Genomic DNA, 14,076 nt, shown 5'->3' on the forward strand with positions numbered 1-14,076 from the left:
CTAGTGCGGCAAACACTACAATTTCCTGTTTTGATGCTCCTCTGGTTTGCTTCCTGGTTCTGTCTTCGCCACTGTCCTGCCCTTTGCCTGTCGCATCATGTATGCACCTGTTCTAATTTAGCCTTTGATTATCGTGTGTATTTATACCTTTTGGTGATGGGTCTTGTTCTGATCGTGTGTTTGTGAACAAGTCTTTGTTTTCTTCCTCTCTGGGTTCTGTTTCCTGGTTTAGACCCTCATCCATTTTTCTCATTTCTGACCAGGGATATGGCTCATTTGTTAATTTTAAGAGGCATTACTAAGTTTATTAATCATCTACCGAAGTTATCGCACATAACATTGGTAAACATGACATAGTTTATTACGTATTGGGGTGATTGTATAGAAGGATAGTGGGTTAAGAGAGGTCCCATATAATTATTCAAGAGACCATAATACCTGAACCCGAATGTCTAGAAGAGCTCAGGTCACCCCTGGGAGGGAAGAGGGTGCTACACATTGTTCTTACAAAGCAGCACTCTGTGCAAAAATAAGATTGTTATTATGGAGGGTTTGTTGAATTTTGTCATTCCCAAAATTCTCTGTGTGAATTTCCTGTGTGATCTGTATCTACAGTATGAAAATGATCTAACCTCAGTATCTCCATCATAGAGCCATTTCTCATCTGAATCCTGTAGTTTATTCTCACATAGGTCCAGTTCTCTCAGGCTATTTGGACCAATCCCTAAGTCGCTTAATTTTGCGGGGTTACAATAGTAATTCCATAAAATCCTACAGACATTCAACCACTCGTTCTTCAGCTATCACACTAATAAGAATCTTGGACAGACAGAAAAACAGACACACGGACAACCCGAAAATACAATTCCTTCACCACTTTCAACAAAATATCCAGAACAAATTCCTTATAAACATGTCTTGTATTGTCTAATCGAAACATACAACAGCACATAACTCTAAATTAAGTCCTGAGAGTTTCAGTGGAATTATATAAATATTATATATTTTTTTACGGTGAACTGGGTCCCTCATGAAAAACTGTAAGAACTCCTCAACATTCGAGTGTGCTTCTATAATAGTGCTCTGAACAGAAATTGTTCTTTTACTAAAATAGCAGACAGATCAATTCAGACACAACACATTACCACCTGCTCAAATGTGTTTTCTTCATACTTGTGTTGTGCCACACCTGAATATGACATCATACCACCTAACAAACTGATAAGCACATTTATAAGGTTTATGGTGGTAGGACACAACCGGTTAACCAGTTTGTTCACATTTTGTGGAAAAGGGTCAGTTTACACAGAAATGCATCCAATCTAATTGGGAGGAACTTCATCATGCAGCAAGACAACGACCCAAAACACACTGCAACACAACAAAGGACTTCATCAGGGGAAGAAGTGGAAGGTTTTAGACTGGCCAAGTCCATCAATTCAATTCAATTCATTTTTATTTGTATAGCGCTTTTTTACAAAGGTCATTGTCTCAAAGCAGCTTTACACAAACAAAAGTAAAGTGAAGTGTGTGTGTGTGTGCCGTCTCTGATGAGCAAGCAGGGCGACGGTGGCAAGGAAAAACTCCCTGAGATGGTGATAGGAAGAAACCTTGAGAGGAACCAGGCTCAACAGAGAACCCATCCTCATATGGGTTTACACTGTAGTGTGCGTGTGTGTGAGTACAATGTGTGTTGGTGTAGTCCATAGAAAACAGCTGAAGCGTTTTCGTGGCAGTATGAAGCATTGCCGGTGGACAGGTCCAGAGTGAAGGGGGGGGGGTCTGGATCACCGGCAGCTCAGGAGTGATGCTCATCTGGTCCAGAGCGTAGTGGGGTCTGGATCACCGGCAGCTCAGGAGTGTAGCTCGGCAGAAGGAGAAGGAAAGTGGTTAGGTACACTCACAGTCACCGTGTGGAGATAAAACTCAACATCCGCGAGTCCCCCAGATCTACTCCTTTGATAAAAACACTAGTCGCTAAATGCTAGGTTAAATAAATAAGTCTTCAACCTCGACTTAAACACTGAGACCGTGTCTGCTTCACGTACATTAACTGGGAGACTATTAAATAATTTTGGGGCTTGGTAAGAGAAAGCTCTGCCCCCTGCCGTGGTTTTGGCAATGCGTGGTACTGATAGACAGCCTGCATCCTTAGAGCGAAGTAGGCGTGGCGGAACGTAAGGTACTAACATATCGCTTAAATACTGCGGAGCGAGACCGTTTAATGCTTTATAGGTTAGGAGTAATATTTTAAAATCGATGCGGAATCTTACTGGGAGCCAGTGTAATGTAGATAAGACTGGCGTGATATGCTCATACTTCCTAGTCCTAGTCAGGACCCTCGCTGCTGCGTTCTGAACTATCTGAAGCTTATTTATGCATCTAGACGAACATCCAGATAGTAAAGCATTACAGTAATCTAATCTGGACGTGATAAATGCATGGACTAGTTTTTCAGCATCACTTAGCGAAAGTATATTTCTAATCTTAGCGATATTTCTGAGGTGGAAAAATGCTAACCTGCTTACATTATCTACATGCGCCTCAAATGAGAGATTAGAGTCTATAATCACGCCGAGATCTTTTACTGTTAGACTACTTGAAACAGAGAGACCATCTAAAGTAACAGTGTGATCTCTAAACTTACTTCTAGCGGCTTGTGGTCCCAGTACCAGAACCTCTGTTTTTTCTGGGTTTAGCAGGAGAAAGTTGCTTAGCATCCAGTCTCTTATGTCTATCGCACATGCCTCAACTTTCTTTAACTGGCTATTCTCATCTGGCCTAGCTGAGACGTATAACTGTGTGTCATCAGCATAACAATGGAAGCTAATATTATGTTTACGGATTATGTTACCTAAAGGGAGCATGTATAACGTGAAAAGCAGTGGGCCTAAGACTGAACCCTGCGGAACGCCATATTCTACTCGATAACGTGCTGAGTGGTCACCGTTTACATCTACAAACTGATAACGATCGGTTAAATAAGATCTAAACCAGTCGAGGGCTGAGCCCTTAATTCCTACGACCTTTTCCAGTCTGTGAAGAAGGATATTATGGTCGATAGTGTCGAACACTGAGCTAAGGTCGAGTAAAATGAATAGACTAATGCAACCCCAATCAGAGGCTAATAGCAAGTCATTGACTACTTTGACTAATGCTGTCTCTGTGCTGTGGTGGGGCCTGAAACCTGACTGATATTATAGATATTATTACTTTGTAGATATGAAATTAGCTGCTGCGCTACTACTTTCTCTAGTATTTTAGATAGAAAGGGAAGGTTTGAAATCGGCCTATAGTTAGTTAAGTCGTTAGGGTCAAGGTCTGGTTTCTTCACTAGTGGTTTAATAACAGCTAATTTAAGTGATTTTGGAACGTACCCATTGCTCAGTGAGGAGTTAACTATTTTAAGCAGGGGTTCACTTACGGTTCCAACTATTTGCTTAAGAAGACGTGTTGGTACCGGATCTAATAGACAGGTTGATGATTTAGCAGAAGAGATGAGCGAGATTAAATCATTCTCTTCAAGAGGAGTAAAACTTTCTAAGCTCTGACCTATGGTTAGTCTATCCTCCCAGTCTATTGTATAATTTGGACTTTGGGCCTGTATCTTCTGCCTAATGTTTTTAATTTTGCTATCAAAGAATTTCATGAAATCGTTACTTTTGTATGCTGTTATTGTGGAGATTTCTGTCGATGTCTTATTCCTAGTTAATTCTGCTATGGTGTTAAATAAGAATTTAGGATTACTTTTATTATTTTCTATAAGCGTTGATACGTAAGTGGACCTAGCTTGCCTTAGAGCTTTTTTATAGGCTAAAATACTGTCTTTCCATGCTATTTTAAATGCTAGGAGTTTGGTCTGGTGCCATTTACGCTCTAGCTTTCGGGCGTTCTGTTTTAGAGAGCGGGTGTCGTCACTATACCACGGAGCGAGTTTCTTATCTTTAATTGTTTTTCTTCTAAGTGGCGCTACATTATCTAAGGTACAGCGGAATGTCGACTCTAAAAATTCTGTCGCCTGTTCGAGTTCTAAAGGGTCTGATGGTGACCCTATACTAGCGGATAATTCTGGTAGGTGATTAATAAAGCTCTGCGCGGTCGCAGGTGTTATTGTACGGCTAATTCGGTAGCGCGGTTCTGTGTGTACAATGCTACTGTGGCACACACAAAACGAAATCAGACTGTGATCTGATATTGCCTCAGACTGCGGGATTATCACTATATCGGTTATATTAACTCCAAAAGATAATATTAAGTCTAACGTATGACCTGCTTTATGTGTGGATCCTACAACACACTGATTGACTCCCAATGAGTCAAGTATGGATGTAAACGCTATCTTCAGCGGGTTGCCTATATTCTCAAAATGAATGTTAAAGTCTCCGGTAATTAACGCTCGGTCCACAGAAACAACTAGGTTTGATAGGAAATCTGTAAATTCACTAAGAAATTCAGAGTACGGTCCTGGGGGTCTGTAGATAATAACTAACGGAAGGGACTGTGATGACTTATCATTAGCGACTGCACTTATGTTACTATAAAGTGCTTCAAATGAATTAAAGTTTTGTCCTAGTTTCTGTACGATGGTCAGATTATCCTTATGAATAACTGCGACGCCTCCTCCTCTACCGGTTAAACGAGGCTGATGTATGTAGCTATAAGCGGGCGGACTAGCTTCATTTAATGCAACATAATTGTTCTGCCTAATCCACGTTTCCGTTAAACACAACGCGTCATACTCCTGGTCCGTGATCAGTTCATTAACTAAGAGCGTTTTAGACTCAAGAGATCTGATATTTAGCAAACCTAGCTTTAGAGTAGAGGTGCAGGCTGCGCTCTCAGTATTATTATCTAATGTAGGTATGTTTATTAAATTGCTAAAACAGACTTTAGTCTTTCTTAATTTTAATACAGCACGGGGAACAGACACAGTCTCAATGCTATGTACCCTAGGTGACGACTCTAGGCAGCTAGCAGACGGTTGGGTTAAGCCAATTGTATCAGTCTGGTGAGTTGAACAGTAGCCATTATAATTGCAATCTAAGGTATGGCTTACCAATCAGCAGACCTTAACCCAACTGAGCAGCATTTCACCTCCTGAAGAGGAGACTGAAAGAGAGAAACTCCCCGAAACAATCAACAACTGAAAGAAGCTGCGCTACAAGCCTGGAAAAGCATCACAAAAGATGAATACAACAGTTTGGTGATGTCAGTGGGTCACTGGCTTGATGCAGTTATTGCAAGCAAGAGATATGCAACCAAATATTAAGTATTGTTTACTTTAAGGCTATGTGTCAATGGTGCCCAGCTAGCTCAGTTGGTAGCGGATGGGACTCTTGATTTCAGGATCTTGGGTTTGAGCCCCATACTGGGCACCAACCCCAGCCACTGGGGTTGCACAGGCTAGTGTCAACTCAGTGCCGGTCCCAAGCCCAGATAAATGGGGAGGTTTGGATCAGGAAGGGCATCCAGCGTAAAACCTGTGCCAAATCAATATGTGGACAATGGAAGGTGATCTGCTCTGGCGGCACCTAACAGGAACAACAAGAAGACTGTCTGTGCCAATACTTTTACTCACCTAAATATTGGGGGATCTGCCACCAAAGGTGCTACACTATATGGTGAAACGTTTGCGGACACCTGACCATCACATTCATATGTGCTTGTTGAACATCTCATTCCAGATTTTATTATTTATATTTGCTGTTATAAAGAGCTCCACTCTTCTGGGAAGCTTTCCACTAGATTTTGGAGCGTGGCTGTGGGGATTTGTGTTTATTCAGCTACAAGAGCATTAGTGAGGTCAGGCACTGATGTCAGGTGAGAAGCCCTGCGGCACAGTCAGCATTCCAATTCGTCCCAAAGGTCTTCAGTGGCATTGTCATGCTGGAACAGGTTTGGGCCTCTATGTTCCAGTGAAGGTAAAATTGTAATGCTACAGCACACAGAGACATTCTATATAATTGAGTGGTTCCAATTTTGTGGCAGCAGTTTGAGGAAGACCCACATATGGGTGTGATGGTCAGGTGTCCACAAACTTTTGGACATATTGTGTATGTTCCAAGTTTTTTAACACATCTAGATGTAAATATCAGCAAATGAAAGCTGAATCATTGAGATCATATTTTCCCCAGTTCTGATGGTTGATGTGAACATTACCCGATGCTGCTGGCCCATATCTGCATGATTTTATACATTGCACTGCTACCACACGATTGGCTGATTAAATAATCACCTGAATGAGCAGGCGTACAGGTGTTCCTAATAAATTGTTTGGGTGAGTGTATTTTGTGAGGAGCAGTATTAAGTCCGGCGCCACTATCTGACAGTTTGCTGTAAGCACAATATGTCATGCTAAAACTGTATCTCTGTGTGTATCTACTGTCAGCTTTATGGGTGAATAGACTTGAAATGTATTGTCATTTCAAATCAAAAGAATGCTTGTGATGCTTTTGGTGTGGATTGGAATGTAGACTAGCACCATGTTCACGTTTCTTGTAAATACAAAGTTACTTCCTTATAGACTGAACGTAAATGTGCATATTTTAGAAACAAAAAACTTGTATGTACAGCAGTTTTCTGCATAGCTGTGTTCTTGTGTAGGTTACCATAATGACGTCATGTAGCTACCGTATAAAAGAGACACACACATGTGGCAGGGACACATCAACTCCACATCAGCAGAATTGGCTACAAGCAGACTGATCCTCTACATTAAATTCTACACAGGCAAGTCCTTCCTCCACTTTATTTTCTCAGAATAATTCATATCAACTTCTTTAACATTTTCTTGACCAAATATCCTTGCTACAAGATGTCAATAAATGACTTAAGAAATTTGACAAATCCTTTTGATGATTGTTGCATTTTCTTTTGCAGAGAAAAAAATGAGGGCCTTCATTATAATGGTGAGAAGTTTTGTACTGTATTCTTTCTTATCAGTTCTTTTCTACTTGTTCTCTATTTTGTTTCAATTAGATAACTTTTTAAAAAAAATAATTAGTTAATTAATAAAATATAAAACATAATTTGGCAGCAGGGTGGTAGCATATAAACAAAATAATCAAAATAATGACATCAAGAGTTTAGTAATGGAGCGTTGATCTCTCTCTTCCTCTGTGCATCTACTGAGTGTGGTGGGGACGTGTGGAGAACTTTCTGACATTTTGCCAACTTACTAACTTTCTACCTGTTTCTCTTTTTTTTCATTTTCTTGAATCAAATCATAAAGGTCACAGTTATCCAGTACATGAGGTACAGTAGCTGTAAACAGTTGAAAGCAGGTGAGAGTGAGCAGGACACCATGGCCTCACAGGTCGGTGGGAAGATGCTGTCTGTCTCACTCTCTCTCTCCGGCATGGCATCAGGTGTGTGCTGGAGTGTAGGGCGCTGGTGGAGGAGATGCTGTTGTTGTCGGGAGTGCAGGTCGGGTGTGGCAATATCTACTCAGCCTGCGACATGAAAAAAGCATTTGTGGTGTTCCTGAAAAGGCAAAATCTCATTAACACACTGATTGAAAGAGGAATGAAAATGATTCCATTCGGCAGTGAAGCATGTCCTGTCTTTTCCTAGACAGGCTTTTTGTTTCAGAGCTCAGAGAGAATGAATCACAGTGCAGCCAAAGCTGAAAGGGGTTAGTGTTAAACCCTGTATTAACTCTAACATGGAGGCAAACTCCATACCCAACGCTAATACTAACACCCAGGCTGACTGCTGCCACAAAATTTGAAGCTCACAATTATATAGAATGTCTCTGTTGTAGCATTACAATTTCCCTTCACTGGAACTAAGAGGCAAAAACCTGTTCCAGCATGACAACGCCCCTGTGCACAAAGCGAGCTCCATGAAGACATGGTGTGTGAAGGTCGGAGTGGAGGAACTCGAGTGTCCTGCACAGAGCCCTGACCTCAACCCCACTGAACACCTTTGGGATGAACTGGAACACCGACTGCACCCCAGACCTCCTCGACATCCCAACATCAGCGCCTGACCTCACTAATGCTCTTGTAGCTGAATGAACACAAATCCCCACAGCCACGCTCCAACATCTAGTGGAAAGCTTCCCAGAAGAGTGGAGCTCATTATAACAGCAAACACACGGGGAATAAATCTGGAATGGGATGGTCAACAAGCATGTATGGGTGTGATGGTCAGGGGTGCACAAACTTTTGGCTTTATAGTGTAGACTCTCATTATGGACTTTCATATATACTTGAAACTGGATTAAGATTGAAGGGACGTGGTGGTTTTTGGGGGGGGGGGGGGGGGGGGCGCGTTAGAGGTTTTGTTTCTCAAATATGTTGATACAGTGTATATTATCTTAGAAGTCTCTCTCTCTCTCTCTCTCTCTCTCTCTCTCAGACATGCTGCTTGTTAGCTCTGTTTCTCCCCGTTCTCGTTGCTGCTGCTCCTGCATATGTGCGTATCCTGCCTCAGGACTGTCAGGAAATCTACAGGAGTGGTGTTAATCGTAGTGGCGTGTACACCATCTACCCTTCAGACACCACCCCTGTAGAGGTGTACTGTGAGATGGGCTGCGCTGAGGATTCATCCCCAGGATGGACGGTAAGAGATTGACCCTTTTATGACCTGATGAACTCACTGACCATCGCAGGAGAATAAAGAAAACAAACACTCTTTTTAATTAATTACTGTCTAATTAGCAATTAATTTCACTTTTTTAATTTTCTAAAATACCTTTTTTGACCATTTTGTCACAAATGCTATACATGAGAGATTCTGACAAAGAATGAATTCTTACAAGCTAGAAAACTAAGTCAAGATGAGAGCATCAGCTGAAACATTATTAATGTGAGATGGAGCTAAAGGGGGCAGGGTCAGTTAATATCAGAGCGTTAATATCAAAACACCTATACAACTGTCAATCATTCCAGAGTCATATGTCGATTGGCTCCTCTGGCATTTTTATTGGGAAATATAATACACTGCACTTCTGGCATATTTCTGAGTCAACTCTGAGCAGCACACTCAGGTGTTAAAATGTGGAACCCCTGCATCTGAGAGAAGAGCACACCATAGTTTTATGGTTTAGAATGTCAATTTTAGTGCTAAACTGAGTGGAGTAGATTCTGATTGACTCCAACTACTGACATAGAAGCAAGACTATCAGAACATTTGATTGACAGAACAGTTACACATCTGTCATCATGGAATAACACACTCTGTCTCTCTCTCTCTCTCAGGTGATTCAGAGGAGAATAGACGGCAGTGTGAATTTCTACAGGCGTTGGAATCAGTACAGGAATGGCTTTGGGAATAAGAGTGGAGAATACTGGCTGGGTGAGGTTATTTTTTATCACTGATTATATGTTTTTAGTATTTTGCACTGTTTTTTTCTCATTTTCATACAGTTCTACAGTTAAGTTCCTCCTGATGTTGCTCCTGCTGTTCAGTGTAGTTACCTGTGTTTATTGCATTCTGGGTCACTTGTTGTATTTGTAGAAGTGTAAGTGTCATGTCAGTCCCTCGCTCAGTCCACACCTGATTTGTCTCAGCTGTGTGGATTATGATTTTAAATAAACTGCACAGTGTATAGAAAGGGGGGTTTTGAGATTTAAGTGGATTTCTATAGAGTTTATGCTTCAAAGTACAAAGAAAAGACAGATAAAGCATAAAACAAGAGCAGAGTGACATGTGATGTGGAATTCGATGCTTCATTGATGTGGCACCTGTGGACTGAGACTCATCTTGAGGTTGTAACATGATTCTTGACACCACTCATCCAGAATGAATTGGCCTTTATGCTTGTACATAGCCTTGTGTACTCACATTGGACATCTGCAGGTTTGGAGAACCTCTACATGATGACCCACAACAAGCTGTATGAGCTGAAAGTGGACCTGGAGGACTTTGATGGATTGACAGCATCCGCTCTCTACACAACTTTCTCTGTAGGCCCTGAAATGAACGGCTATGTGCTCCAAGTTGGTGGCTTTGTAGAAAAAGGAGCAGGTGAGAGATCTGATGTTAGTCAATGTTTGTGTGCAAATACGTGTGTATGAGTTTTTATTTCAAATATGTGTACAATGTGTGTAGTAAAAAAATGCTTCTGATTGCAGGTGATGCGCTGAGTTATCACAGTGGACAGAGATTCTCCACTTTCGATAATGAACAGAATCCTTATGGCTGTGCTACATTATACCTCGGGGGGTTTTGGTACTATGCTTGCCACACTGCAAACCCCAATGGTTTATATCTGGGGAGACTGGACGGCACTTATTTTGCCATTGGTAATGTGTGGTATCAGTGGAGAGGCTATTATTATGGCCTTAAGTCCATCACTATGAAAATCAGGCCTGTGTCTTAAACTTGCAATGCAAAAGCCAGGATATTTCCACCCTGGAAATAGAACAACACTGTTAGCTGTGATTTTCTAGGTTACCAGAGTCATTCTGTTAGTTAGGACCAATTATGTAATTCTCTCCTCTATATAGGTAAACCACGTATGTCTTTAATCAAGTGCATTATAAAAAAAATAAACAATAAATCTCTACTTTTATCTTTTTCTTTGTTCAAGTCCAGAAAATAAAATGTGTTTTGGGTATTGTATTACTTTCTTAACCATGTAATTGGTAATGAATTCTCTTGTGGATATTAAATTTCAGTTTTAGTTTAAATATGGTAGTTGTTTTTTATTTGTGCATATTTTAGCAAGGCTTCTTCTGTTCTGATCAGCAAAAGGATGGAGTTGGATGGAGTATATGTATATGCCTCAGGCTGCGAGAGTGTTTTTGTCAAACATCATGAATTTTAAGAGCAGCTGTTATTAACCTGCTATTGATGTACAAGTAATAGGCTGCTGTTTGCAGAAATGTAAGCTTTGCTAAATGTTACATAGCAGCTCAAAGATCGTGGCTTTTCCATAGAGAAGAAGACACAAGACACACCACACTGAGATCTTAGTTCAGCTGAAGGTCACTATAATCTCATCCAACTATGAGGTTGTTAAGAATTCCCGCGTCAGTGTATGGCAAACTCCCTAGTGCGGCAAACACTACAATTTCCTGTTTTGATGCTCCTCTGGTTTGCTTCCTGGTTCTGTCTTCGCCACTGTCCTGCCCTTTGCCTGTCGCATCATGTATGCACCTGTTCTAATTTAGCCTTTGATTATCGTGTGTATTTATACCTTTTGGTGATGGGTCTTGTTCTGATCGTGTGTTTGTGAACAAGTCTTTGTTTTCTTCCTCTCTGGGTTCTGTTTCCTGGTTTAGACCCTCATCCATTTTTCTCATTTCTGACCAGGGATATGGCTCATTTGTTAATTTTAAGAGGCATTACTAAGTTTATTAATCATCTACCGAAGTTATCGCACATAATATTGGTAAACATGACATAGTTTATTATGTATTGGGGTGATTGTATAGAAGGATAGTGGGTTAAGAGAGGTCCCATATAATTATTCAAGAGACCATAATACCTGAACCCGAATGTCTAGAAGAGCTCAGGTCACCCCTGGGAGGGAAGAGGGTGCTACACATTGTTCTTACAAAGCAGCACTCTGTGCAAAAATAAGATTGTTATTATGGAGGGTTTGTTGAATTTTGTCATTCCCAAAATTCTCTGTGTGAATTTCCTGTGTGATCTGTATCTACAGTATGAAAATGATCTAACCTCAGTTTCTCCATCATAGAGCCATTTCTCATCTGAATCCTGTAGTTTATTCTCACATAGGTCCAGTTCTCTCAGGCTATTTGGACCAATCCCTATGTCGCTTAATTTTGCGGGTTACAATAGTAATTCCATAAAATCCTACAGACATTCAACCACTCGTTCTTCAGCTATCACACTAATAAGAATCTTGGACAGACAGAAAAACAGACACACGGACAACCCGAAAATACAATTCCTTCACCACTTTCAACAAAATATCCAGAACAAATTCCTTATAAACATGTCTTGTATTGTCTAATCGAAACATACAACAGCACATAACAACTCTAAATTAAATTCTGAGAGTTTCAGTGGAATTATATAAATATTATATATTTTTTTACGGTGAACTGGGTCCCTCATGAAAAACTGTAAGAACTCCTCAACATTCGAGTGTGCTTCTATAATAGTGCTCTGAACAGAAATTGTTCTTTTACTAAAATAGCAGACAGATCAATTCAGACACAACACATTACCACCTGCTCAAATGTGTTTTCTTCATACTTGTGTTGTGCCACACCTGAATATGACATCATATCACCTAACAAACTGATAAGCACATTTATAAGGTTTATGGTGGTAGGACACAACCGGTTAACCAGTTTGTTCACATTTTGTGGAAAAGGCTCAACAGAGAACCTATCCTCATATGGGTTTACACTGTAGTGCGCGTGTGTGTGTGTACAATGTGTGTTTGTGTAGTCCATGGAAAACAGCTGAAGCGTTTTCGTGGCAGTATGAAGCATTGCCGGTGGACAGGTCCAGAGTGAAGGGGGGGAGGTCTGGATTACCAGCAGCTCAGGAGTGATGCTCATCTGGTCCAGAGCGTAGTGGGGTCTGGATCACCGGCAGCTCAGGAGTGTAGCTCGGCAGAAGGAGAAGGAAAGTGGTTAGGTACACTCACAGTCACCGTGTGGAGATAAAACTCAACATCCACGAGTCCCCCAGATCTACTCCTTTGATAAAAACACTAGTCGCTAAATGCTAGGTTAAATAAATAAGTCTTCAACCTCGACTTAAACACTGAGACCATGTCTGCTTCACGTACATTAACTGGGAGGCTATTCCATAATTTTGGGGCTTGGTAAGAGAAAGCTCTGCCCCCTGCCGTGATTTTGGCAATGCGTGGTACTGATAGACAGCCTGCATCCTTAGAGCGAAGTAGGCGCGGCGGAACGTAAGGTACTAACATATCGCTTAAATACTGCGGAGCGAGACCGTTTAATGCTTTATAGGTTAGGAGTAATATTTTAAAATCGATGCGGAATCTTACTGGGAGCCAGTGTAATGTAGATAAGACTGGCGTGATATGCTCATACTTCCTAGTCCTAGTCAGGACCCTCGCTGCTGCGTTCTGAACTATCTGAAGCTTATTTATGCATCTAGACGAACATCCAGATAGTAAAGCATTACAGTAATCTAATCTGGACGTGATAAATGCATGGATTAGTTTTTCAGCATCACTTAGCGAAAGTATATTTCTAATCTTAGCAATATTTCTGAGGTGGAAAAATGCTAACCTGCTTACATTATCTACATGCGCCTCAAATGAGAGATTAGAGTCTATAATCACACCGAGATCTTTTACTGTTAGACTACTTGAAACAGAGAGACCATCTAAAGTAACAGTGTGATCTCTAAACTTACTTCTAGCGGCTTGTGGTCCCAGTACCAGAACCTCTGTTTTTTCTGGGTTTAGCAGGAGAAAGTTGCTTAGCATCCAGTCTCTTATGTCTATCGCACATGCCTCAACTTTCTTTAACTGGCTATTCTCATCTGGCCTAGCTGAGACGTATAACTGTATGTCATCAGCATAACAATGGAAGCTAATATTATGTTTACGGATTATGTTACCTAAAGGGAGCATGTATAACGTGAAAAGCAGTGGGCCTAAGACTGAACCCTGCGGAACGCCATATTCTACTCGATAACGTGCTGAGTGGTCACCGTTTAAATCTACAAACTGATAGCGATCGGTTAAATAAGATCTAAACCAGTCGAGGGCTGAGCCCTTAATTCCTACGACCTTTTCCAGTCTGTGAAGGAGGATATTATGGTCGATAGTGTCGAACGCTGAGCTAAGGTCGAGTAAAATTAATAGACTAATGCAACCCCGATCAGAGGCTAATAGCAAGTCATTGACTACTTTGACTAATGCTGTCTCTGTGCTGTGGTGGGGCCTGAAACCTGACTGATATTATAGATATTATTACTTTGTAGATATGAAATTAGCTGCTGCGCTACTACTTTCTCTAGTATTTTAGATAGAAAGGGAAGGTTTGAAATCGGCCTATAGTTAGTTAAGTCGTTAGGGTCAAGGTCTGGTTTCTTCACTAGTGGTTTAATAACAGCTAATTTAAGTGATTTTGGAACGTACCCATTGCTCAGTGAGGAGTTAACTATTTT

The 14,076-nt window shown here is 41.0% G+C and overlaps 1 protein-coding gene across 1 annotated transcript; it reads left to right on the forward strand.

The window, feature by feature from the left end:
• The first annotated feature begins 6,620 nt into the window (after positions 1–6,620).
• On the forward strand, positions 6,621–10,637 carry LOC128317535 (microfibril-associated glycoprotein 4-like). Its single transcript, XM_053229828.1, has 6 exons — positions 6,621–6,729; positions 6,880–6,908; positions 8,362–8,565; positions 9,204–9,300; positions 9,805–9,972; positions 10,080–10,637. Exons 1-6 carry the CDS (start codon positions 6,651–6,653, stop codon positions 10,325–10,327), a joined length of 825 nt encoding a protein of 274 aa, XP_053085803.1. The 5' UTR covers positions 6,621–6,650; the 3' UTR covers positions 10,328–10,637.
• Positions 10,638–14,076: the final 3,439 nt, after the last annotated feature.

This window comes from Pangasianodon hypophthalmus, chromosome 26, assembly GCF_027358585.1.
Source record: "Pangasianodon hypophthalmus isolate fPanHyp1 chromosome 26, fPanHyp1.pri, whole genome shotgun sequence".
Taxonomy (NCBI): Eukaryota; Metazoa; Chordata; class Actinopteri; order Siluriformes; family Pangasiidae; genus Pangasianodon; species Pangasianodon hypophthalmus.

Bases quoted from the DNA above. Each gene is read 5' to 3' on its own strand.
- LOC128317535 (XM_053229828.1), top strand. From the start codon at position 6,651: ATGTGGCAGGGACACATCAACTCCACATCAGCAGAATTGGCTACAAGC. The intron at 6,730-6,879 runs GCAAGTCCTTCC...TTTCTTTTGCAG, and splicing joins CTACATTAAATTCTACACAG to AGAAAAAAATGAGGGCCTTC. The intron at 6,909-8,361 runs GTGAGAAGTTTT...TCTCTCTCTCAG, and splicing joins TGAGGGCCTTCATTATAATG to ACATGCTGCTTGTTAGCTCT.